General features: G+C 36.4%; 1 protein-coding gene across 1 annotated transcript in view; it reads right to left on the reverse strand.

Moving 5' to 3' along the window:
• LOC127453574 (beta-1-syntrophin-like) overlaps window positions 1-11,820 on the reverse strand; it is a 42,949-nt gene extending 31,129 nt beyond the window's left edge. The window contains exons 1-2 of the mRNA XM_051720034.1: window positions 11,160-11,820; window positions 1,691-1,907 (exon numbers count right to left, since the gene is read on the reverse strand). Coding sequence (XP_051575994.1) covers window positions 1,691-1,907; window positions 11,160-11,709 — 767 coding nt within the window. The 5' untranslated portion in view covers window positions 11,710-11,820. The remainder of the gene's footprint in view (window positions 1-1,690; window positions 1,908-11,159) is intronic.
• Window positions 11,821-26,935: the final 15,115 nt, after the last annotated feature.

The following is a 26,935-nucleotide window of genomic DNA, read 5'->3' on the forward strand; positions in this document are numbered from 1 at the left end:
GTGTTGGTCCATTGTGTTTTTTGAAAACCAAAGTCACTGCACCCATTTACCAAGAAATTTTGGAGCACTTCATGCTTCCTTCTGCTGACCAGCTTTTTAAAGATGCTGATTTCATTTTCCAGCAGGATTTGGCACCTGCCCACACTGCCAAAAGCACCAAAAGTTGGTTAAATGACCATGGTGTTGGTGTGCTTGACTGGCCAGCAAACTCACCAGACCTGAACCCCATAGAGAATCTATGTGGTATTGTCAAGAGGAAAATGAGAAACAAGAGACCAAAAATGCAGATGAGCTGAAGGCCACTATCAAAGAAACCTGGGCTTCCATACCACCTCAGCAGTGCCACAAACTGATCACCTCCATGCCACGCCGAATTGAGGCAGTAATTAAAGCAAAAGGAGCCCCTACCAAGTATTGAGTACATATACAGTAAATGAACATACTTTCCAGAAGGCCAACAATTCACTAAAAATGTTTTTTTTTATTGGTCTTATGATGTATTCTAATTTTTTGAGATAGTGAATTGGTGGGTTTTTGTTAAATGTGAGCCAAAATCATCACAATTAAAAGAACCAAAGACTTAAACTACTTCAGTCTGTGTGCACTGAATTTATTTAATACACGAGTTTCACAAATTGAGTTGAATTACAGAAATAAATGAACTTTTCCACAACATTCTAATTTATTGAGATGCACCTGTATATTATATAAAATATATTATATTATATGTATATATATATATATATATATACATACATACATATATATAAATATAAATCACACAACCGGTCAAAAGTTTTGAAACACTTACTCATTCTTTATTATAATTTTTTTTTTTTCACATTTTAGAATAACAGTAAAGTCATCAAAAATATGGAATAACATAAATGGAACTATGGGAATTATGTTGAGACTAAACAAAATCCAAAATAAATCAAAACTGTGTTATATTTTAGCATCTTCAAAGTAATCACCCTTTGCCTAGAATTTGCAGACATGTACTCTTGACATTTTCTCAACCAACTTCTTGAGGTATCACCCTGGGATGCTTTTTAAACAGTATTGAAGGAGTTCCCTTCTATGTGGGGCACTTATTGGCTGCTTTTCTTAATTATTTGGTCATCAATTTCAAAAACGTTTTATTTATTTATATAAAATTTTAGTTTTATAATGAAATAAATTAATATGGTGGCACAATTATATTTTTGTCTACAAAACTAATTTCAAACATTTAAGCATACGCCTTCAGATCAAAAGACTTTTAAGATCATGAGAAACATTTCAGTCAAGTGTTTCAAAACTTTTGACCGGTAGTGTATGTGTATATATATATATTATATATATATACTGTATATATTTATTTAATATTATTATACTGACTGCATGTCAAAAAGTAATGTTACCCGATAAAATATAAAAGAGTTGATCATAACTAGAAACATTTATATTGAAAAAGATTTTATTCATGTTATTTTTTTTTTCTATTAAAACTTTTGAATCTTTTTATTAATGACTTTCTAGGCCTGGAAACCACCATTTTAAATTTCCCTGATATTTCCAGGTTTTTAATGACAGTGGGAACACTAATTTTTCTTGTGCATTGGACTTCTCAGATAGCTGCCTGCAAGTTTTGTAAAACTCCTGTGGTCGATATACTGATGAATGCATGAGAATGCGTGAGAAGCTGTACCTGTTTTCTGGGTCAGGGGTGGTCATACTGCGAGTGATGTAGCACATACTGAGGGGGATGTATCTACGGTCGCCCTGTAAGGACAGCGAGAGGGGGCTGCGGATATCGGACAGAGGACTGCCGAGACGAGGAGACTCAGGCGGGGGGGTCTCCCAGCCAATCTCAGACACTGGTGACCCTTTTTTCACATATGGGGTGGCTTCTCGCATGTACTTCACTAGAACAGAAAAAGAAAGAGAACAGTTAAGGATCAGCATTTTGTGAGTATCTTAATTATAGAGCACAACAGTGACCATCCACTTGTTCAGCTGCTTTGGTACTAGAAGTTTTTTTTTTTACCATTTATTAAAAACATTCTTTAATAAAGAGTTCTAAGTAGGGCTGTCAATTTAATGCATTAATTCAGTGTGATTAATTCAACCAAAAATAATGTTAAAAAAAAATTTAAGGAATAAATCATGCCCCTGGACCATAATAAGGAATATTCCTACCATGGGGAGAAGGATATAGCTGCAGGTAAAGCTCCAAAAAGGGGCAGGAGCTTCAAACCGCCTACAAAGATATAGCGAGCCCCTAACCTAACCCTTTTCCTAATCCTAACCATGTGAGGAAGTGGTGCCCCCTTCTGGAGTTGGCACAACCCCCTTCTGGAATAACCCTGCCCTCGTTTGGGGATTCCGCCCCCATTTTGAGATCTCCGGCCTGCAGCTAGACATACTTGACAATTGGAGCAATTCAAGCTTGAAGTACCACCTTCATGATTGCAGGGGGCAGTAAACGCAAATCTAGCTCTACAGATGCAACAAACCACAATTACAGACTGCAGAGAGTTCAAGATAAGGACTCGTTCTTGCGCTCAAACGGAATGTAACTCTGGATGCAGGGGTCTAGCATTTTTTTAAGTTTCAAACAATGTTTGACTTGACACAGTGTCCAAAAACGCTGTTTATGATGCAACACAATAAAAAAAAAAGATGCCCCAAAAGCATCAGTCTGACACGTGTACTTAGACGTGTCTTTATAAAAGCCCTTATAATAAGACACTTTTTATATTGCCTAATCAAGTGGTTCTCAAAGTGTGGGTCGTGCTCCTCTCTTCCCTGAATCTTGTGTTTCACAGATTAAAAAAGTAATAATGATTTTGAACAACGAGGGTGAGTAAATTATGATGGAAAGGTCCATTTTTATTAAAGTTTATCAGTATCATTAATCAGGTGCAAATTATTGTCCAGAGGTCCTGACCGCTACCGAAACAGCGTGTAGACAGCGCTGTCACGTGATAATTATTACTTTTTTCAGCACTGGCTAAGATGTGACAATCACAGTCAATTATTATTACTGATGCTTATTTCAATTCATAGATATAAATCCTTGCAATTATCATTTTTTTATTAAAAAAAAGAACTAGAGTAAAATTGTCTCCAATGAGATATAACACTTTCTGGTAGTTAAAAGCAGATGAATTGAGGATTTGGTTTTGTGAGCGGCAAAGCACCCGCTGGAGCGAAGTGTAACTTTTCATTCAGTTTTCATTGTATTTTTAAATAAAAACTTTTTTGTCAAATGAATTTAGTTTAACCTTTTAAAAGCATTTTTTTCAGTAAAAACAAAATTATTTTCGATTAGATTATTTGGAGAGGGTTAGGGTTATTATATTTATTGTATATATTATATTTATAATTTTTTAAATATGGTTATTTATAATAATTTAATCATTATATATGGAATTATTTTTATTTAGGGGGCCTTTCTCTACATAAATTGATATATGCGATTAATTACAATTAATTATATTAATTAATCGTCATATCATGTAATTAATTCAATTAAAAACTATAATTGATTGACAGCCCTAGTCTGAGTGGAATCACAACATAACATTTGATTCAAAGCAAAAAAGCATTGGGGAAAAAAGACTGCACTAAAAAATACTAAATATTTATTCTGAAGCATTGCAAATGACTTTTTCCATTTTATACATTATTGCTACAAATCAATTTGTCTATGGAGAAAATGAATTGGATTTTTACTTCTATCAGAAAGACTCGAGATTATTGGAATTAATACAATTAATACAGCCTCGTCCTACGGTTCAGCGCTCAGATGCTGCATGAACCATCAGATCCTGCCGGCGGCGATGACAGCAGGGGAGCGGAGCATACCCTAAAAGGAATAGAACTTATTTTGAACCTAGCCCCCAAAAGAAAATCAAACAGTCTGATTAGACTCAAGACATCAACCGGGTCTCCAGAAGGTGAGAGATGAATCTGAAAGGAAAAATAAATATAAATGATGCAACATGGCCTGTGTATAACTGTTTGACATGTTTGTGCTATACCCTGCAGGAGGGTAGGCTGCTTATGAGAACTGTTGAGCCCTTGCAAATGGGTGAGCCTTGTTTGTACAATATCTTTGCAGGGGTAGGCAATGCTGATTGGCCCTTCGATAAGGGCGAACATTGTTTGTGCAATACTCTATGCTGAAGGATATACAATGTTTGCGCTAGAGCCCTTCGATAAGGGCGACATTAAATGGCAACAGATTTACCTGAATGATAAACAATGTTGCGTTTGAGCCCTGCAATAAGGGCGACATTGTTGCACAATACTAATTGCTGAAGATGATTAACATTTGATATGAGCCCTCCGAAGAAGGCTGCTATTGTTTGTGCAATATCTTTGCCAAAGGATGAACAACGTAATGTGAGGGCCCTACGATAAGGGCGAAGTTGTTGTACAATACTCTTTGCTGAAGATAGATAATGATTGATTGAGTCCTCCGACAAGGACGACCGTTGTTTATGCAAGATCTCTGCCAAAGGATGAACAACGTAATCTAAGAGCCCTGCGATAAGTGCGATGTTTTTGTGCAACAGGAACCTGCTTCCCCAATAGGAGGACACTCAGGCATGCAAATACTGAGGTAAAATTGAGAATTTTGCCTACACAATTCGGAACATGATCGGTGAGGACCGAATGCTCCAGTAAAATTAATATTGCCGCTGAAGTGGTGTTAATACATTACAGACTTATGATGAACAGCGAATTGAGAACATTGGAAGCAGAAGGCCTGGAACCATCTACCACCAGCTATTTGCATGATGATTATTCCACAAAAGAAGAATAGACTGAGAACTTTTTCTGATGTAGACCGGCTGGTGACAAGCGTGACATCAAGATGAGTAATAATCCGACATGAAGCGACTGTTGCTTGGAGAAGCGAGGCATGTAGTCTGATGTATATTTCACTCACATGCGCCAGAGTAAAAACACGAAAGTATGCGAACAATGAGAGACAGCTGGCCGGCTTTTAAAGCAGAGGCTGTATTGTGATTAGATGAGATGCTTGACAGATGATAGATCTCCTGTTAGAACTACGCTTACATTTCCGGAACCAGCAGGAACTAGATAGTCAAAACTAACAGCAGGAAACCCCTATGCAAACCACATCACTCTGACATCTGTCCTGACTGAGAAATCAATTCACCACACATTTACATAGAATCCTACTGCTTAGCTGGACAATTTCTGCTGGGTTTATGGCAGGGCAATGAACTTGAGGACAAAGCACTTCCACACAAATGTGCTGATAAACTACAATAAGGGGATTACACTAGGGCTGCCCCAGACCAAAAATGTTCCTAGTCGACCAGTAGGAGTTAATTTAAGCCATTAGTCAACTAGTCGCATGTTTATGGTATTAATTTAATTACTTGGGGGGAAAATGGTTTGAGTTCCAGGGCTGAGAAAGAATGTTGTAAGTAACATTGCTAACACTGTTCTACAGAGAAATACTAAACCATAATAATGAGCCTTGATATATCGTCACGATATATATATATATTGCAGTATCCAATTACATCAGCAACCCCTGGGCTGAGGGATCGGTGAATATTCTCGCTAAAGAACAGTTCCTTTGTGAATTAAACTGCAGATACCGCTCAAAGTAATGACAAAAAAAATCAGCTAATGAAAAAAAATCAATGGATGATTGATGACAGGTATAACATTCACAACCCACTATGTTAGTAAACACTGACGTGAAAAACAGAAAGATGAAAGGTGTTGCATCTCTCTTTTACTATGCTTTTAATTTAATTTTCTGCATTCAATCTCATATCTGAATGGTTTTTGCGTTGTCTTTAAAAGTATCCCGGCTAAAATAAGAAGCTTAGGCCTATTTTTTTTTTTTTTTTTTCGTCGATAAATGTAAAGGTGAAGTGTGTAAATTGTGCACCATCAGCAGCACCAAATGGAATTGCAAAACAATGGCTTTTGAATCAGGAATGAGTTTTCATGACTAAACAGCCCAAAAAGATAGCCCCACCCCAAACTCACGGCATTGGTTTAGCCAATGTTGCTGCTAAACAAGATACTCAAACAAACTGAGCAATGTTTTGAAAGTGAGAGCCACAGGCTTTATACTTCTTCTCAGTTAAATCAGCCTGTGAATGGCTTACTTATAGATGTCTCTGTATATTAAGCTGGGACAGGAGAAAGTATTTTAACATCCAAAAATTACACAATTCACCATTAAGTTCTACTGCTTTTGTCTTAAGCAGTTTCAACCCAAATTTAAGCACACACAACTTAGACAGGGTTTAACCCATACAGATGTAGAGAAAAGACCACAACATTTACATTCTCTGTCTGCATGTCTCCGTCTACATCCTGAGACAATCTGTGTTAGTATGTCTTTCCAACCCGATATCACGAGAATTTGTCTCAATAGTACGAGGTGGGGAATCCGTACCAATTCATAGGAGTTCATTCATGCAAAATCAAAATTGAGTTTGAGAAACATCCACCAGTGAGAGGTGCTTGCCTCGTGTTCTTGTAGTTCCCGATGTGGTTTGTTGCATGTTGATCCAAAACTGTTTTTTCATAACTTTAACCACTATCCCTAACCATAAAGTCGAAAACCAGAACATAAACATAACCATGATATTAAAGCCCTGATGTGTAATACGGAAGAAAGCGACACTTCCGGGTTCCTAGTGCATGTTCATGAAGCGTATGTGATTGGTTGATGTATAAGTCGTACGTTTTCATCCGTATAAAGTCGTATAAATTGGTGTGAATTCGCCACCTCGAAGTATTGTGATGAAATCTCAGGAGACTATGTTGGACTTTCAGTTTACATGTTAGCACAGGAAAAAAGACACAAATTGAAATGCCTTAATAATCCCTATCTTTAGAGTTTGACACTGATATGATACAGTAACAAAGACTAAAACAAAACAAGATTACCCAAGATAATCCATATACTTCATCTGAATGAGGAAACAGAGGTGATTCTGAAATGCTGTGTCAAAGCCTGACACATGATTGTGTTCTTTAGGTTCAAGGATTCAGGCTGCTCTTGCATAAAACATTACTACCCAGAACTTTCAAGTCTGCCACACAGCAGGTGGAATTCTATTCATTTGGCAAAGAGCTCCTGTAGTTTTTTTATCCTCAAGGACGAGCTAAGAGGGCAGCTACAAACAAGCTTTAGAAAGTATTTCCTGTGTTCAACAAAAGCAGTGTAACTTTGTGTTAAAACAGCTAGTTATGGACAGTATCTCATCTAAGTTTGAAGTTGACTTAAAGGTGAAGCATATAATTTCTGTGCCACTAGCGTTACCAAACGGAATTGCAAAAATAATGAGGGTCAAATTCACTAAACAGTTTTGCCACTTTCGTGCATTCTTTCAGATCAAAAATATACCTCTTGTTCACTAACCACCTGCAAACTAGTTTTAGCAGCAAGTAAAAAAAACTGAACTCAAGCTTCGTCTGCCATTGATTGGACAAAGAGAGATTAGTTGAGCCAATGTTGCTGTGCAGCGCTGGTCGGGGTGTTCAAACAAACAGGGCAATGTTTTAAAAGCACCACAGAGCCACAGTGTTTGAATTTTTCAGGGAAATCAAACCAGTAGCTAATAGCTTCCTTGTCTCAGCATATTACACTGGGATAGGAATATTTTAACATTACACTCATCACCTTTAATAAAACTAATTTAGTGCCCATCAACAGACGCATTACACTGTGTTTTATTACAAAAATAACTTTATGAAAAGGTCAAATGAAAGGTGGAGATTTCCATTTTCACCAAGCAATAGTATTCTCAGATATAATTATGTAAGTTAGCCTCAAGCAACAAGGATGTTAAAATGTGTTTTTAGTACACTGCTTGAAGCATCCACAATTTATTCCATCTTCTATTGCAGAAAAGACTGTGAGAGCAGCACTTCATAAATTTGTCTTGAACATTCACACTGGGTGTGGAAGTTAACAGCTCTCATCATAGTGTGCATTCTAGGGTGATGTGGGTCCAAGTCCAACAACAAAAAGAGCTTAAAGGGATAGTCTGCCCAAAAACACAAATTCAGTCATTTTCTCTCCCTTATGTTGTTCTAAACCCTGAATTTCTTTCTTCTGTGGAGCAAATGACAGTCTCAGTCACCATTCACATTCATAGTGTGGAAAAAAAGATGCAGTGAAAGTGGATGGTGACCGAGGCTTACACTCTGCCTAGCATCTACTTTTGTGTTCCACAGAAGAATATTTGTTTACAAATTATATTATGATCACATACAATTTGAATACCAATATTAAAACTGTTTTAATATGCATCTTCAGGGTGGCTCGTGTGTTTAGTGCATGGCATATACAGTATGCTACAAGAATCCAGTTATTCTAGTCTTGTGGCTTATGTTCAAATATCTCAGTTTACTACTGTGTGTGCAGTTGGCTTTGTTTGAAAATATGCAATTCTTTGTATGTACTTCATCTCTAAAAGACTAACCCCTGTTCCAATTGCATCTCATTTTATTATTTATTTACCATGATAGAGATAGAACAGAAAGCATAATGTCCCATGTCCCAGAAATGATTTATTTGTTCCTTTGCCTCATGCATCATATGTGGGTAAGAACACTAAAATTATAATGTTTGCAGAGACATGCTGTCATGTTTGGTACTAGTAATATCAAGAATTTGCTTTGACTTCCAGAATGCATCATTATCCCTATTTCTTTGTGAAGGCTTCAATGGAAAGAGTTCACTTACTGCTGTTATTTGGTGTTTTGTAGAGAAAAGTGATTCTAGTTTAAAACATATCTATGAATCCAGATGCTCAAATCCTATTTTTTGAAGTATTCCTCGTCAATGGGACTGTTAGTTTCTAAGTAATTATTTTCTGGACAATAGATAGTGTTGTAAGACACTCAGTGTGTGAACGTGTTTAATTTATCTACTTAAAACATCAGGTGTACACACGAGCTGCGCTTTGTGTGCTGTTTTAAACTGGTCAGCATTATTACATGCTGCCTGGTTTGGGAAGAATGGAAATCTTTGTTCCAAGAGGAAGAAAAAAATCCCTTTTTGGACTTCGATTGGAAAATTGCTCATTTGATGCATGTTTGGCTGCATAGTACTGCAAAAACACAAAAGAGCCCTTTAACTGGTCCTAACTGGAGAATTGGGGTTCTCTTCTGATGCATTTACTTGTACCCCAAGACAAAGATGTTTCTCAAACACATCAAGGACATGTAGACAAAAAAGGTGAACTGGTTAAAAAATGACTGTGTTGATTGATAGAGTAGAGACATAGTTAAAATACCATGTAAATCTGTGAGAGCAAAAGAATATGCAAACATTTCTGGCAGGAAATGTCAAAGTGAATTATTCAAAGAACCCAAATCCCAAGGACAGTTGAAGGGATTTTCATGGCCCCTGATTTGACATGCAAAACTCTCTGACTTGAACAATTAGTGACATTTTATCACTTATGTCACTAAACTTTATGTGCTTTTAAATCTACATTAGGCGATAAATTGACCTAAATATTAAAAACTTAATAAACAGATGTTTAAGTTTCAAATAAGAATATCTATTTGAAGATTTGCAATGATGAATCTAACTGGTGATATATACAATTTTCAAAGCATGTGATAAAATGAGCACCCTGCAAGGATTTAGCACAAAGTCATTAAATTCATATTTGCTTTATATTAAAATAAGGACAGACAAAAACATAAGCAAGCCTGTGTGTTTATAATGTATCTTAATATATGTAGAGGACTTTAAGTGATCTTTAAGATTATATCCTGCTAGATAAACATGAACACATGTGACTATAGTGACTAAGTGACTATAGGCTGATTTGAAGCAAGCAGTTCAGTCTTGAAGCTTGCGTATAAGACAAAATACCACAGCACATCTGTGCACACTTAGTCACAGAAAAGTCAGGTGGGAGGTGGAATTGTGACAGAGCTGAAGGCCAAATATAGTCAATATGCAATATTGGTCTCAGTTTCATGAATGAACTACTAAAGTAATCTGATAGGGTCAGTCTTTATTATGCTGTTTTAATGGTGCAAATTCAGCTATCAAAACCACTGACGCACACTGTTCTGCTCCACGACTGAACTACAAGGCCCTGTTTAAATTATTTACAGAAGGTGACCTGTCTAACCTGACCCTTAGGTTGGTGTCCAGGAAAAGTCTGTGGACATCATAGAAATCTGGTACAGTGCTGGTATGCAGAAAACAGCTAATATAGTGTGTCCAACAGTGATTCAACTAACTTTTGAACAGCATTTAAACTGTCGCATGCCTGTGTGTAATAAGGTTTTTGAGTTATATAGGTCACAAATACAGAGTAGAAGAACAGAATAGAGTCTTACAGTACAACTGAATGTCAATAAATACCTTAACAATATTGTGTAAAGCTCAAACTAGAGATGAATGCCCAACAATTAAGATGATTTAAGAATTAATCTCTTGATTTATCTGATTAAACAAGTATGCATATTTTGCATATAAATAAATAATTAATAATTCTATGCAATACTTATCATTGTGTATTACTGTCTGTTTACTATGTAGATTAGGTCTAGCTGCTGTTGCAAAGCAGTTGCTCACATATCTATCCATTCATTCACTCTATCTATCCATTCTTCCAGCTACAGTATATATCCATTCTATTTATCTATCTATCCATCCATTCTATCCATCCATCCTTCCATCTACAGTGTATATCCATCCATCTATTCATTCTTCCATACCGTATCCATCCATCTATCTATCCATTCTTCCATCTACAGTATCTATCTATCTATACATCTATGTTGAATGAAAACACCATCGAGATAAGTAATGTTATGAAAGTCCTTCTGAAATCTCCAGGATGTTTTTATGATTCAGTCTCATAAAAGCACTTTCATATTTATACCTTTGCCAATCTCAAGGGTGCTTTCATCCCTACTGTGGAGCGCTGGAGGGTACAGCAAACACGTCCTTCACTCCAGTGTAGACCTTGCCCAAGTGTAAGTGAAGGACGAGTCTGCTGTGCCTTCCAGTGATGTACAGTAAGCACTGTCCTTTTTATGCATAACTACTTAAGTTCCACCAACAACAGGTGCCTCAACACTTAAACTTCACAGCCCCACTACACGTTTTCTCTCCGTACTTCTGTTCTCACCTTCCAGCACAACTTCTCTGCCCGCTTTCTTCAGCACCTGCACCGCCTCGTCGTGCGTGGCGTCCCGCAGATTTATCCCGTTCACGGACAGTATCGCGTCCCCCACGTACAGCGCTTGAGTCTGATCCGCAGCGAGACCTTTGAAAATTTTACTAATAAGAATAGGCATCTTGTTCTCCTTCCCACCTTTGATGCTGATCCCCAGCCCCCCGACCTCCTGTTTGATAACTTTCACACATCTTTTGCGGTTCGCAATCGCTTCGGGCACTTGTGAATCTATGTAAGTAGTCTTAATCCCGGCTTCTGGACTGTTCGTGGGGTCTGCTAGCTCGTAAGAGCCGTTGGTGGTGATGACGTTCAGGTTGACGCTGGTGTCTCCCGCGGACTCCTCGCAGCTGAGCGTCAGCAACTCGTCGCTTAAACTCGCCAGCACCGCGTGCCATCGCTCCCGTACCAGCACCTCCAAACACGCACTTTTCTGCACTCTGTTACCACAAAGCGCCGATGCTACCGCCATCTTTGAAGCATTCTTAATGCCATGTGATTTCATAAACGCGCACAGGATTTTACAACCAGACAGGGAAAAAGTTGTGATTCAGGTTATATAGTTTCAACCCCTCCACTAGCTTCCCTATTCATATCCTCTTTGGGTGGAGCAATGTCTGACTCTGAGGTGTCCTGTGTGTGTGGCCATGGCAGAACTCAGCTGCCTGTCAGGAAATGTGCGGAGTAATCTGTGATACACATAATAAGTAGGCTACATTATTGATCATGAAGATGTTTTTGTGTAACTTAAATGTGTTTAATACTCTTTCCTCTGATGAACGACAATACTTTAAACAGTTAAAACCAATATTTAGCCTATGCTAGCTTTTATGTTTAGGCTGTGTACAAATATGTATTACAATACATATTTATTTAAATTATTAGCAGTGCAGCCCATATATTGAAACTAAAGGTTTTTAGCACATGTGTTAGGGATGTTGTGGTTGAATATACGTAATGGGGAAAAAAAGTAATTTTTGATTATAAGCTTATAAATAAGGATATATTAGGAAAAAGTAATTAAAGGTACTGATTGGTAAGGCACGACTTTCAAAGGCACAAAATGAAGAGTTATTAGTGCCATCTAGTGGGTATTTTTGGTTACTGCGGCTTAATGCCACTTGTGGTAAATAATGTCAAGAACACAAAAGTGCTTCACATTACAGATCCCTCTCAGTAGTAAAGTGTACAAAGAGTGGATTTTTAGCGTGTAGTGGATACCAGTGAACAGACAGTTATTCAGAAACAGAAAGTATTGTTTTTGGCTAAAAGTCATCATTAGCAAATGTAGTGATTACACAAAAAAACATCAACACAAAGCCATGCCATCAATCTTTGAATAAGCCTGTTTTTGCCTAATGAGGTAATTTTATTTTATTTTTTATTTTTTTTGAATGAGCAAATTAGGTCTCCCATGACTAATTATCAAAGCAGGAAAATAAATGAGCAGCAGACTAAATAAGCTTCTCGAAAAGCACGCATGTTCAATAGAATAGGTTTATTTTACAAAATTTATGATGATTGATTTTTTGATTTTGAAAATCTTTGAATGTTTTATTTCTGACCAGTCTCATTATTACACAAGCTGTCCTTTTTGAAGCAAAACAATGAAGCAAACGCTTTGATCAAAGACAATACAGCATTAAAACGTGTGATCAGAAGTTATTTCATTTAACTATCTAAAAAAAAGTGATGAGAACAATGTTAAAGAAACTTTAGTGTTGCATTAGATCTGTGTGCTAATGTTACCCTTAAAGATATTGCCTCATGTCTAGTTTACCCTCTGGGTTTGATTAGGACTAAATTAAGAATTAAGACTTGCATGAAATTTACAAGTTAAACCCACTATAACTTGCAGGAATACTGTATGTGCCAATGTTTTACAAGGGCTGCTTTACCCATGGGAACATTTTCCCCCCTCTTTTTTCTTTTTAAATTGAACAAGTGTTTTTTTGTCAGTCCCTCTCGATTGTGAAACAACAGCACATGCACATGCAGCTCATTAGAGTTGAAATAAAAGGCCATGCTGAAAAGTTAGAGCTCTCCTGTGTACGGTGAGAAGAGTGACTCTGGAGGTGAAGGACAGACTCACTTTCATTATCCAATACTACCATCAAGACTCTCCATTTGCTGTTTTATCACAAAATGGTATGTTAGGTTAAAATACCAAATAATGCAGAAATCAATGTGAACTGTTGGTTATTGACTGTGCAGGGGCAGGCTGTTTTCTGTGCTTTAGCATTTCATCATGGGAAGTGTGCAATGCAATAAATGTGTTTTACTAAGAAATTCAGCACAAAATATCAGGGTAATCCATTATAAGCTCCTATAGTTGTTTGATCAAGATATATATTTTGGACCTCGACACTATAGTCTGAGGTTTTACTGTCACTTTCTCTCCTGAAAAATTGTACTAAGACAAATTGCCAAGGAATGGTAATCTTAATAAGTCCCTGCTGAAACTAGAGTAACTGCTACAGAAATAAGTAAAATATAGCGTTTAAGGCATTTAAAAGTACAATACATCAAAGCTGCAACTGACAAGCCATTTGTGGCACTGAAAAAAAAAAGAACACTTCACATACAATGCCTATACAAACATGCAACTGTGCCATGTGTTCTGAAACATAAACCTTATTCCTGGCGTAGCTTGTTCCTGCTGTTTAAATTATTATATAGATTACCTTTAATACTTGTTAAATTTGTGAAAGCAAACCTGATGCCAAATTCTCTTTGCTGCAGAACTATATTTCTATCAAAGCCAATCATGGATTTTATTTTTATTGCTTTTTCTCCTCCCTCCACCCAACATTTTCTTTTTATTATTATTACTCTTTTTATTATTATTTCAACAAAGTACAACAAACATTGTGTAAAAACAGAAATAGAAATACATTGTCAAGGATTTATCCAAAGATATTAATTTCACTTTGATCAGTCTTCAAAATATGGAAATGTGGAGGATGAGACATAATTTTGAGCATACCTTGTATAAGGTAATTAGAGAAATAACCAGATTATGCTGCTGAAGAAACTCTCAGGGGAAATGATTTGTACTCATGAATAAAACATCAGTTCAACCTTTTTCATGGTTAAATCAACTAATCACAAAATAAGTTCACTTACAGAGCTGCACAAGGGAACATATGGAAGACCGAAGCAAAATGGCTTTTGTAATAATCAGAGATGTAAGAGAAAAAAAGGGACAAATGCAAAAAAATAAAAAAAGTATTTTAAATGGTAGTGTAATGTACAAATGTTGGCTTGCTGACATGAAATGGTGCTATGGCAACACAAATGGCCTTCCAGCTGTTGTAGGGCAAGATTTCTAGATCTTTGAATTTCAAATGCGGTGAAAACATTTTTCACCAAAGTGACTGACAGCAGGACAGAAGAATTGCAAAATTCTCTCTAGCTGTAGTTCAGCAGAACTTTTTCCATTTCATTTAAATAATTATAGTTCTGTTTAGCTGCTGGACTAATAATATGCCAGAGGCATTGTGGAATAATATTAGTTTAGCTGGTGTATAACCAGGTGTGTGGAGTAATATTCCCACAAGCTAATCCTTAAACATATTTGTAGGTTGTGTAAAGTTGCAATATTTCTTCTTCCATTGAAGTAAGTTAAAACAGAACAAAGAATTATGGTAGTGCTGTGCCAAGTTTTATGTTTGTGTATACATGTGTAGCCTATATGTTTTTCTATTTTTGCTTCTCTCTCGTAATTAAATTTCTTTCTTTGTTCTTGTTTTTGTCCATGAGCTGTTTTAGCTTTAACCCTCCTATGGTATTCGGTCATTTTTGACCGAAATACATTTTCCTCGTTTAATAAAAATGGTTTCCTTTATCTCAGCTGTTCAAGACTTGGTGACTTTTCCTCCATAAAAAAATAAAAAATAAAATTGGGCTTGATTCGATAAGTCTAAGCGGTCATAAAAATAAAGCTACTCCTTTGGTATTTGTGGTCAAAACTGACTGACCATTGAAAAGGAATGGGAAAGACCAAAAAAACAGAGCATTTTTTTTTTTTTAAATATGTCAAATACAATCAATAAATCAGCCACAATGCAGAAAAAAAACCAGACAGAAGTAAAAGGGTGAGACTCTAAAACATCCTCAGTGCAAAACACAAACACAAACACACTTACACACATAAAAATCAACTGGTGAGACTACAACACAGAGCTTTGTTTTTTATATTTGTCAGAAAAAAACAATAAATCAGTCACAATGCAAAACACACACACTCAGAAATTAAGGGTTCTTGATTCTTGAAATGAAGGGTACTCTGGTTCCTTTTATACTCTAATTGAATTTTCAGAATTTTGCCGTTAATTTCTGATTCTTGATGTATATTTTCTTGACATGATTATGCATTTACTTTAAGTTATGACATTTTTATGTTAGAAATAAATTATTGGTAGAAAAATGCTTATTCTGTGTCTTCTCTTTGTAACGCCATGGTCAGATTTGATTCCAAGCAAAATGACATTAACTGCAAAAACTGACACTTAAAATCACATTTAAAATGCTAAACTTTGACAAATAATAGTTTTAAAATGTCTAAATATATATCCAAATTAGTGACTTCAGTCGATTAAAAATTTTAATCGCAATCAAATGCATAATTTTTGGAAGTTATTTACGATTAATTTGATTTTAAAAGTGTTGAAATTTGACACTAGATTTACTTCTTTTCTTGTCAAAATTCATTTATTTCCATCTTAGAAAAGAAAACAATATGTAGCAATATAATGCTTTATTAACATTTTCCAAACAAAGCGGTGCACAGTATAAAGACAATGCACTAAAATATCACCAATTTAAGCAACATTAAACGTTTCTCAATGTTTAAGTAGGAGTTTGACTAATTGAAAGAACTAGTCCCCACATAGGTTGCATATTTATTGCAATGCGCATTAAATCTATTAAACTCTCATCCTCCACAATATTAATCAAAAAGTAGTCTGTCGCTTTGTTACAGCAATCGTGAAGCTGCATGATTTGCGTCAAAGCGGCAACGCCAGCGTCCAGAGCTGCTTTGAACTCCCCATGAAAAGCGCTTGCAAACAAAAACGTCTCATTCTGTGTTTTGGTGATATGTACAATTTGGTGTGCTTCTGCGGTAATTAAAACGTGCCTTACATAGGCTGAAAAATACTTTCTATCACAAGTCCCATCTGTGCTTGTTTTGTACATTAAATAGTGTTAAAAGGTTCTTTCTCCATTATTTTATCACTGACAGGGAAGTGATGTGAGAGATTCTTTTATTTACTGAGAAAACAACCTCCGTGCTCTATCATAGGAGAGAGCGTAACAGTCAACTAGCGTGTTATGACAGTACAGCCCATAGAATGTCTATGGCACCGCCACATTATGCTATTTTATGCTAAGCTTGTAGGCTATACTTGGTAGAAGGGAACTGGTGCTGTGGCGTGAGTCAGTGTAATGACTCCGGGCAGACACATTACAAAGTTTCCGCCCTTCACACCAGTGTTTAAGCTGTATTAACGGTAAATGCATTAATCACGATTAAGAAAAATTAACGCATTAAACTTTTTAATTAATCGCATGTGTTAATGCATTAATTCTGAGACCACACAGTAGGTAGCTACAGCCATCTACTGGCTGTTACTGGCATGACTTGGTTTTCAAGTCATGTTATTTATATTTTGTTCACTAGATGGCAGCAATCTGCCTCCAACTTATAGAAGTGAGTTCTGAATGATTATTATTTTTTTAATTAGCTTATTTGTATATGCAAATTAATGGTAACATTTAGAAATTTACATGTAAATAAGATCAAAATAACATAAAATCCCAAAAGAAATGCATAATTTTATTTTTCTTACTTCAGGGAAAAAGAAATGGTATCATTACCTTCATTAAAAACAAAAGGTTACACATCTAACCTTTCCGGTCAAAAATTACCGTGAATATCAAAGGGAGGTGCCTTTTTTCAATACTATAGGAGGGTTAAAACTCAAGTACGTAATTTCAGTGCAACTAGTGCCACCAACCGGAATTGTAAAAATTAATAAACTCCAAATTTAATAGGTTAAGTTAATGTTGCTGTGTTGAGCTGGTTGGCAGAGCAATGTTTTGATAGCGCCATTGAGACACAGACCATGTTTACATATACTTAAGAAAACGGTTTATTCCAAGTGGTATTGTGAAACGTCAAGTAAACAGGAAAGCCAATTTCCTTACGCCGTTCAAGGGATTAAGAGAAAGTGGTCTAACACATCCAGGTTTTTCCCAGAGAACATGGCTTAATGTGGTCACATAAACACATAAGTTCCATTCTAACAGGTTTTTGAGAAGTGCATATGTGCGTGAACAGACCAGAGGACAAATGTCATAGGATGGAGCCCATCAACAAGTCAACAAAGTGGAAAGAATTCAACATTTCACGGAGAACAGTGGGAAAAGCACATATTATTATCTGTACTCATTTATACACACCAATGTAAAATATCAAGGGTCCCTCACGTTCACGTATACTGAATGTGCTTGTACACTGGGGGAATCCCAGAGTTTTATGTAAGAGGGAAACCTCACTATTGCAGCGCAATTCCGCTGCAGGTCGCAACAGAAAGTTAAAAAAACAAACACAGCAACAACTCTGGAAGATCTGGAAATAAAGCAAAGCAGCGGAGAATAAAATAGCGAAGACTTCCTCAGATACCATGTTTGTTATTTACACAAGCGTCACAGAGAAATTACGTTGCGGTGGAGAAAGCTGCTTACTGACCAAGCTACATGTATTAAGGGAGTAAAGAGTACGCCACTTATACAGTGCATGTAAACTGGAACTCTGCTATCTCGCAATACACCACTTTCTCGCAATAAGCCGCTTTCTGGTGTCCATGTAAACGTAGTCACAGTCTTTATGGTTTTCAATCCTAAGAATTGTTTACTTATAGATGTCTCTGCATATAAGGTTGGGTGTAAGGGGGTTCAGTGGTAAGGAGGAGGCGAGAACCGGCTTGAGAATATAAATCATAGTTTAATGATCAACTTAACCCAAAACACACAAACATAACCACACACAGGGCGGCTGCCTGTAATTCTCTCTCTCTCAAACTGTCGTCCCCGGCCGCCTTTATCTCTCGCGCGCCCCATCAGGCTGATTGGGGACCGGGCGTGCGTCATTCCAGCCCGGCCCCGCCCTCCTCGGCTCTACACTGGGATAGGAGAAAGTATTTTTACACAAAAAAGTTATACACTTCAGCTTTAAGGTGTTGTAAGCAGTTTTAGCCATTTTGCTGACTTCTGCCATTTTGCTAACTACAGCCACACACCCTCTCACCAAAACCCTGCCTTCCAAAGACATGTCAGCAAATCTGATGTCAGCAGACCCGAAGCGCAAAATGATTCACAGGCATAGATAGTTTCTGATTGGTTAAAAAAGCTTAGACCTCTTCCCTTACGTTTCTTTTTTTTGGTTTGCAGAGCCAAGGAGGGCTGTCACAGAGGCAGGTGTAATTTCTCAAGACACCTATTTCAGTGATATCTGTCAGGTGGTTGGGACATTTTATATGTCATGGTTTTCCAAACAATGCTTACTTACAGCACCATTAAAGGTTTAGTTCACCCAAAAATGTAAATATTCTTATCATTTATTCACCCTCATGCCATCCCACATGTGTATGATTTTCTTTCTCCTGCTGAAAACAAACAAAGATTTTTAGAAGAATATCTCAGCTCTGTAGGTCCATACAATGCAAATGAATGGTGATCAAACCTTTGAAGCTCCAAAAAGAAGATCAAGTCAGCATAAAATTAATCCATAAAACTCCAGTGGTTTAATCAATGTATTCTCAAGCGATCAAGTTGGTTTTTGGGTGAGAACAGACCAAAATGTCTCCATGGCGATCATGATATCAAGCTCAATTACACTTCCTGTAGCGCCATCTAGCACTCTGTGCATGCATCAAGCACTAGGAAGTGTAATCTAGATTGAAATCATGATCACCAAGGAGACTGCATTCAAGATGTACAGTGAAAAAGGAGTTACATTTTGGTCTGTATTTTGGTTTGTTCTCACCCAAAACCAACTGGATCACTTGAGAATACATTGATTAAACCACTGAAGTTTTATGGATTACTTTTATGCTGGCTTTATCTCCTTTTAGAAGCTTCAAAGGCCTAATCACCATTCACTTGCAATGTATGGACCTACAGAGCTGAGATATTCTTCCAAAAATCTCTTCTAAAAAGTCATTCACATCTTAGATGGCATGAGGGTAAACAATTTCTTTAACTAAAAACAAGTTGGTGGCAAAATATTCCATGGATAAGGGGCTTTAATTGAAGGACCAGGATGGACTGACAAGTGTTATGATTATGAAATAGATGTAGCTAGGCTGAAAGCTTGTCTGGATATGAGCTCTGGATGTTCTTCTGTAGATGAGCTTCTGAGCACCAGTACCATCGGGCACAGGAACTGTTTTTTCCCTCAGGCTACCATCTCATGAACTGTTAAAACTACCCCACTGAGCATTAATTATGTGCAAAACACAGCTTAGTCTATTTATATATATCCAACATATCATACTTCTTCTGCCATACATTCCCTTGCATCTTTATATAACAGATTTGTATTTGTATATTGTACATATATACACACACACACACATGTATATATATATATATATATATATATATATATATATATATATATATATATATATATACACAACAGTTAGTTTCGGTCCTCGAATCTGATTGGATGAGAGACGTTCCATGAGCACTGATGGTCAGACTCCATCAGCACTCCGATGCTTCACTGTGTGTATCACTCCGCTTGTGTTCGTGCCATTCTAAAATAAAGTGTAAGAGTAGTGCAGATGTGTTAAGAGCTACTGTTTGTCTTTTTTTACATTTTTTTTTTTTTTTTTTTTACATTATATATGTTAGCCAGCAGGTGGTGGCAAAATATACATTTTATGTGTAATATTAGCCAGTTAGGTGACGTGAAGTGAATCCACCTCAGCCAGTGTTTACATACAGCACTCCGTGATCGCTTGTATTACTACTCTACTAAAGCTAGGAAATAGCTTTAAACGGCTTTAAACGAACAACTTCAGCATTATGGCTCATCACAGCTGAAAGACACAACAGACTGATTAATTACACAAACTGAAGGCACTTACCTCTTATCGGACTTTCCACATTGGAGTGGACACACTGTTCAAAATGGCGGAGAAGACTGTGGTTTCTATAGTGAATGACTCTTGCACACCGGCTACCGTGAAATAGGGAGAAATACCCCCACTTGGACGGCTACTTTTCCACTGAGAAAGCTCATCTTCAGAAAGCTGACAGCATCTCTGCTTGGGTGTGGCAACAGGTGATCGCACAATCTCCGTCTCTCTCTTGCTCTCTCTCTCAATCTCTCTCTCTCTCTCACACACACACACACACATCCATCCATCCTTGTTTATCCAATAACTTGTTAGAAACAGCACAAGCCATGATGCTATTTCTGAAGTGAACTTTTTGAATTACTAACAGAGGCTTGGACGCATCATTTGTTTTGAACCAGCGACGGCAGATTCTGATCCGCCACGTAATAAAGTAGTTCCATGCACAAATGCGTTTTTATGACCGTACTCAGTTTTTCCTAATTATTTTTTTTTATTTACTTGTTCATTGAACTGTTGTATATAAGTCTCGGTCAATCGCAGTCGCAATTGTCACTCGCAATCATACTATATGGCCCTAAATCAGCACTGCTGTGATTACCTACGGCCGAATCACAGCAGTGCTGATGTAGGGCCATATTGCACTCTTGCTCGTGTGATATTGCTTAAATATACACACTACCGGTCAAAAGTTTTGAAACACTTACTCATTCTTTATTATAATTTTTTTTCTTCACTTTTTAGAATAATAGTAAAGTCATCAAAACTATGGAATAACATAAATGGAACTATGGGAATTATGTTGAGACTAAACAAAATCCAAAATAAATCAAAACTGTGTTATATTTTAGCATCTTCAAAGTAGTCACCCTTTGCCTAGAATTTGCAGACATGTACTCTTGACATTTTCTCAACCAACTTCTTGAGGTATCACCCTGGGATGCTTTTTAAACAGTATTGAAGGAGTTCCCATCTATGTTGGGCACTTATTGACTGCTTTTCTTTATTATTTGGTCCAAGTCATCAATTTCAAAAACTTTTTTTTATAAATAATGAATATAAATTAATATGGTGGCACAATTATATTTTTGTCTACAAAACAAATTTCAAACATTTAAGCATACACCTTCAGATCAAAAGATTTTTAAGATCATGAGAAACATTTCAGGCAAGTGTTTCAAAAGTTTTGAACGGTAGTGTATATATATATATATATATATATATATATATATATATATATATATATATATATATATATATATATTATTGTCTTATTGTGTATTTCTATATATACTTATATTTTCTATTCTCTTTATTTTTATTCTATTTTTTATTATTTTTTATTATTATCCCTGTCTTGTTGCTGTATTGTTTGTGCACTGGAAGCTTCTGTCACCAAGACAAATTCATTGTATGTGTAAGCATACTTGGCAATAAAGCTAATTCTAATTCTGATTCTGAGATAGGGTGGTGCTATCCTCAGTTAGTGTGTGCCAGATGTAATTGCAAAACCCATATGAAATCATTCGATGGCTCCTGGTTTTATTCTCACAGAGTTGACAGCAGTTATGCTAGTAATGACTGGCAAAGCTATGCATGTATGCTTCTGAAAATTTAAATGTATCTATATGTTTTGACAATATTTGACATATTTATGCATTTGTGTGCATGTATAAGGAGCTGGCAGTTGTTTGGACTTGAGATACTAAAATCCTTAATAAAAAGTTGCATTTCGGCAAACTCAGAACAGAGTTTTACAGTCACGGTGTCTTGTGTGTCATTATTGGAACATAATTTAATTTAATTAACAGCAAATCCAGCAATATAAAATTGCATCTGGCTACTCTGGTGTTTGAGGCCAAAATCAGTGCTGGATTAAAAACCCCTTAACTAGCACCATCCCATATTTGGGACGTTTTTCACCTTTTTTTGCATTTTTTTTTAATGTTTATTGGACTATATTACCTTCAGATCCAACTTTAATATTGACAAACCTTATATCATTTGAAAGCTACATTCCCACTACTTTGTGATCTGAATTATGTCATTACAGTAATGTATTAAAATACTGAAAGAGTGGATTTTAAAACATGTGATCGGTATTATTTATCTTTTATATCTTCTGGTTTTGATCCGATTGGATGATGGCAGGCAATTCCAGCATACAATCCATGGTAAGTGTCGACGATTGAAAATAGACAGCCATTTTATCCAAAACTGCGACAATTGAGGAAAAAACAACTAATCATCCTTGCATCATCACGTAATATATAATGTATATTATATATTAAATATTGATTATAAAGCTTATTTTATCATTCAGCATCAAAGTCTCTGCTATTCTGGTGAAACTTCTGCATTGTTTGTGCCCACCCATGAGTCTCTCTGTGATTCACAGCCAGAGCTGTCAGTCAAACCAGATCAAAGGCACCATGGCCTCTCCAAAATGCGCATTGGCTGTTTCAGTGAAAAGATCGCTAGTTAAGATTTGATTGACAGGTCATGTAGTCATTGATATGAAGTTTCAATGGTTACAGAGGTTGGCCTCGTTCATCCAAAACAGTGATGTCACCCTAGTGTTCGTTTGGAGAGAGAACCAAAGGCCACCATTATGGCTCTGCGCTTTCTGCTGTTTCTGATGACCGATCGGAGCCGAAATATAACCTTTCGCTGCTTCTTTCGATGGATCTATGCAAAAACACTATCATTTGGATAGATTTGAGTGCTTTGGAATAAGTTCCATGGCGTTTGGATGAGGAACAAACGTTAAACCTGCTGGAGCGCATATTCAGCACTGGGACTGAGAGCAGATATAGGCTGAAGCTACAAGCACAGGCACTCATCCATGTGAATGAATAGGCTCATTGGATCATTTATGATTCTATTTAGAGCAAACTATTATAATTTTGTGGCAAAAAATATTATATATTTGTTAGAAATGTGAATAGTTATGTGAAGGCTTCCACTGCTAACGACACTTACATTGTAACTATGCATTACAAAAGTAATTATAATACTTATAATCTGTAATGAATCTTATATAATGTTTTGCAATAAAATATTGTGTCCTCATATGTGGTTTGAGTGGTGTTTCTGAAATTAGTTTTTCAGAAATTTTCAGAAATATGGTTTGTTCATTCTTGCAACAATGGAGCTTTGATGTCATCTTGTGGCCACTTTTGGTACTGCGCCTAGTCAATATCTGATATATATGTGACATTTTATAACTTATTTACTTCAAATTTGGGACACAACTTGGTTTGATGTATGGCTTTGATTTTCTATAATTCTTTTTGGTTGCCACATATATTTGTCTTATTCTTTTCTTTTCTTTTTCATTGCAATAAACCTAAACTTCTATAACTTTTTTTTTTAATTAACTTAAATGTTTCACGTGCAAAATAATTTACCAAGTGTCTTCTTTAAAAAGAGATCAAAATTATGTCTGTAGTCCCAAGCGTTCAAGAATTACAGGCATTTAAATCTGAGTATGTCATTTTCTGGTAAATGCTAAAAAGGAGGGGTGCCAGTTAAGGGGTCATGGATTCTGCTCTCAATTTATTCTGATGGCTCTGTTCTTAACAAATGAAGATCCAATAGTCATGTACTTACACAGGATTTTTCACATAAAACTTCACTCACAAATAACATAGCAAGGCAGTGTTTAACTATACTGATCATATACTAATGGAACATGGTATAATAAAAAAGGTTTGTCTGCAGTTTTACTTGGCTTTGCATCTTAAAGGAATATTCTGGGTTCAATACAAGCTAAGGTCAATCGACAACATTTGTGGCATAATGTTGATTTCCACAAAAAATAATTTAGACTCATCCGTCCTTTTCTTTAAAAAAAAAGCAAAAATAGAAAAATGGAAGTGAATGTGGGAAATTTGTGGAGGTTTTAAAGGCATTTTTAAAGAAAATAAGGGACAAGTCAAAATTATGTTTTTGTGGTAATCAACATTATGCCACAAATGCTGTCGATTGACATTGACTTGTATTGAATCCAGAATATTCATTTAAGCGCAGTGTGAAAAGCCCTTTAGTAGTTTAGTATTGTGACTAAACTGCAATTTGTCAAACTACATTTCTCATTGTCATCCTTTGTGTGGTCACAGAAATATGACCAAAACTCTCCATTAATCTCCCTGTTCAAAACAGTCCCAGAAATGTGTGTGTTTGTATAAACAGTATTTCACTCTGCTAATGGATATTGGCAGTCTCCATTCTGGCATTATTTAAATGGGCAGTTCCAGAAAACAGAGATGATGAGTCCTTTCAGACCAAACAAGCTTTCATTCTCTGCTTCTTTTGTTTGTAGTTTTTAAAAGCAAAACTGGAAAATTAAAGTGTCAGAATAATATTATTTGTTTGTGCTTTGTGGATTTATGTATAACAGCATGGCAACAGGAACAGTGTGTTTTTCTTTGGAACTTCATGCAATTTACACATTTCCCCTCTCCACAAAACAGCTGTGCATGTCTGAACTGATTTAAACAATTAACTGTTATATCAGTGAAGATGACAAGTTAATGTGAAACTGTTTAGGCATTAGAGGGAATTATTTAGTCTTTAATACACAAGTATAGCTGCTCTTACAGTGGACTCCAAATGTCTGAGACCACATTGAAAATCTGGGATCCCCCCTCTCATTTAAACCTGGAAAGAAATAGAAGGTTTAGGATATTGAACTTTTAAACAGAACAGTTATGACAAAATGAACAAAAAATATTTAAGATTCAAAATTTCTAGGTCACTAATCAAATGTAAGCAAAAATGTGACATTGACCATGTTAATTCCCTTGTACAAAAGTTCAGATTTTCTTGCTTCTATTAAAGTAACACACAAGAAGCTATTTGGAACATTTAAAACTTTTTATGTATGTAAGTATGTATGTATGTATGCATGCATGTATGTATGTAATTTATTTATTTCACCAACCTGTGGAGTCCAAGCCAGCTTGAGTAGACGCTATCATCAATACCAAATACATGTACAATTTTCAATTAAAATTTTCACTCAGATCATTATGCTGATAAAAATTTGTAATGGAAAAAATTATTTATTTAAAAAGTAACATTTTCACAAGTAGTCTCGACTTTCTCGGGTGACTGAAAAATGTCAATTATTCACCACTGTTCTTAAATCCCTCCACTAGAGGGAGCAGCACACATATTTTTTTAAGATGTTCTTATTAAGGACAGTATCGAACATGAATCTCTGTAGGCTACATCTTTCTGGACACTGTCTGGGATACATTTCCAATGCTTAATATATTCAGAACAAAAATTAATGATTTGCATGAGTGTTTATGCACTTGCGTGTGTGTGAGTGTGTGAACTGGAAAGAGAAAGCGAGAACAGAGCCTGAGAGCCGACCCTGCCAAATGATATTGGCATGGTACCATTCACATGGACAGCATCCTCAGTCTTTACAAAACTGTGAGAGCATTTTCTTCAAGATGTTTTTATTTCAGTTGGATTTCCCCTCTTTAATTGACCGTCTTTAGGTCACTGAGTTCAATAGCCCCCAAAATACATTGCCAGTGCTTCTGTATTCACTGTCCGAATGCCGAATGAGGGTTAGATTTATTAGAGCAGGCACACGATGTGCAGTTTTCTAATTAATAGTGCTCCTATCAAAGGATTCAACTTTATTAATTTGTATGAGTCATGAAAAAGGTGTCAGTTTCCCCCAAGGCAAACAAATCAGTCTTAAACATGTTTTGCCTTTGCTGACCACTGCTTTGATTTTGTGCCTAATGACCAGAGAGGTTGACTCAGGGCTCTGTATTTGCTAGAATGTAAAGCACGATTGTCTGTGTATTTAAAGGGATAGTGCACCCAAAATTAAAATGTGGTCATCATTTTCTCACCCTCATTTTGTTCCAAACCTTGTAATACAGATGAGATAGAGATCTTAGGCAGAATACCACACTCAGTCATCGTTCATTCTCATTTTATGGAGAAAAAAAAAAAAAAATGCAATGAAAGTGAATGGTGACTAACACACTGCCTACCATCTCCTTTTGTGTTCCATGGAAGTAAAACGTAATACAGGTTCTGAACAACATGAGGGTGAGTAAAGGATGGTAGCATTTTTGGATGAACTATCCCTTTAAATGTGCATGCAGTGAGATCACACAGCACAAGTAGCTGGCACAGTGTTTGAAACAAGCCCTGAACATCTGTAAGACACCACAGAGACCCACACATACACTTACGTGCACACACACACACCTGCTTTGCCATTACCTCACCACCTCTGCATGGGCTGGAGGTGACACCTGGGGCTGAACCGTGAAGGGAGGGGTTTCTGTGGATAGAGTCTTGTTTTAAACCAGTCTCATTCTCAGCTTTCATTGTGGCATAAAGCTGCTAAGAATGATGCAAAAAAGGCTGCCTGAGTAACATCATCTTAAAATACAACACCTTGGTCAAGTTTGGATACAAGTTTAAATGGACCAAAACTAGAGATTCACAAGTTCACTGGTACATATAGCCCTGGAATGCATTAGGGTGAACTGATTTTGGCATGCTGTCCATGAAGGCAGGGCTCAAGCACGGGACTTTCATACA

This window comes from Myxocyprinus asiaticus, chromosome 16 (assembly GCF_019703515.2).
Source record: "Myxocyprinus asiaticus isolate MX2 ecotype Aquarium Trade chromosome 16, UBuf_Myxa_2, whole genome shotgun sequence".
NCBI lineage: Eukaryota > Metazoa > Chordata > Actinopteri > Cypriniformes > Catostomidae > Myxocyprinus > Myxocyprinus asiaticus.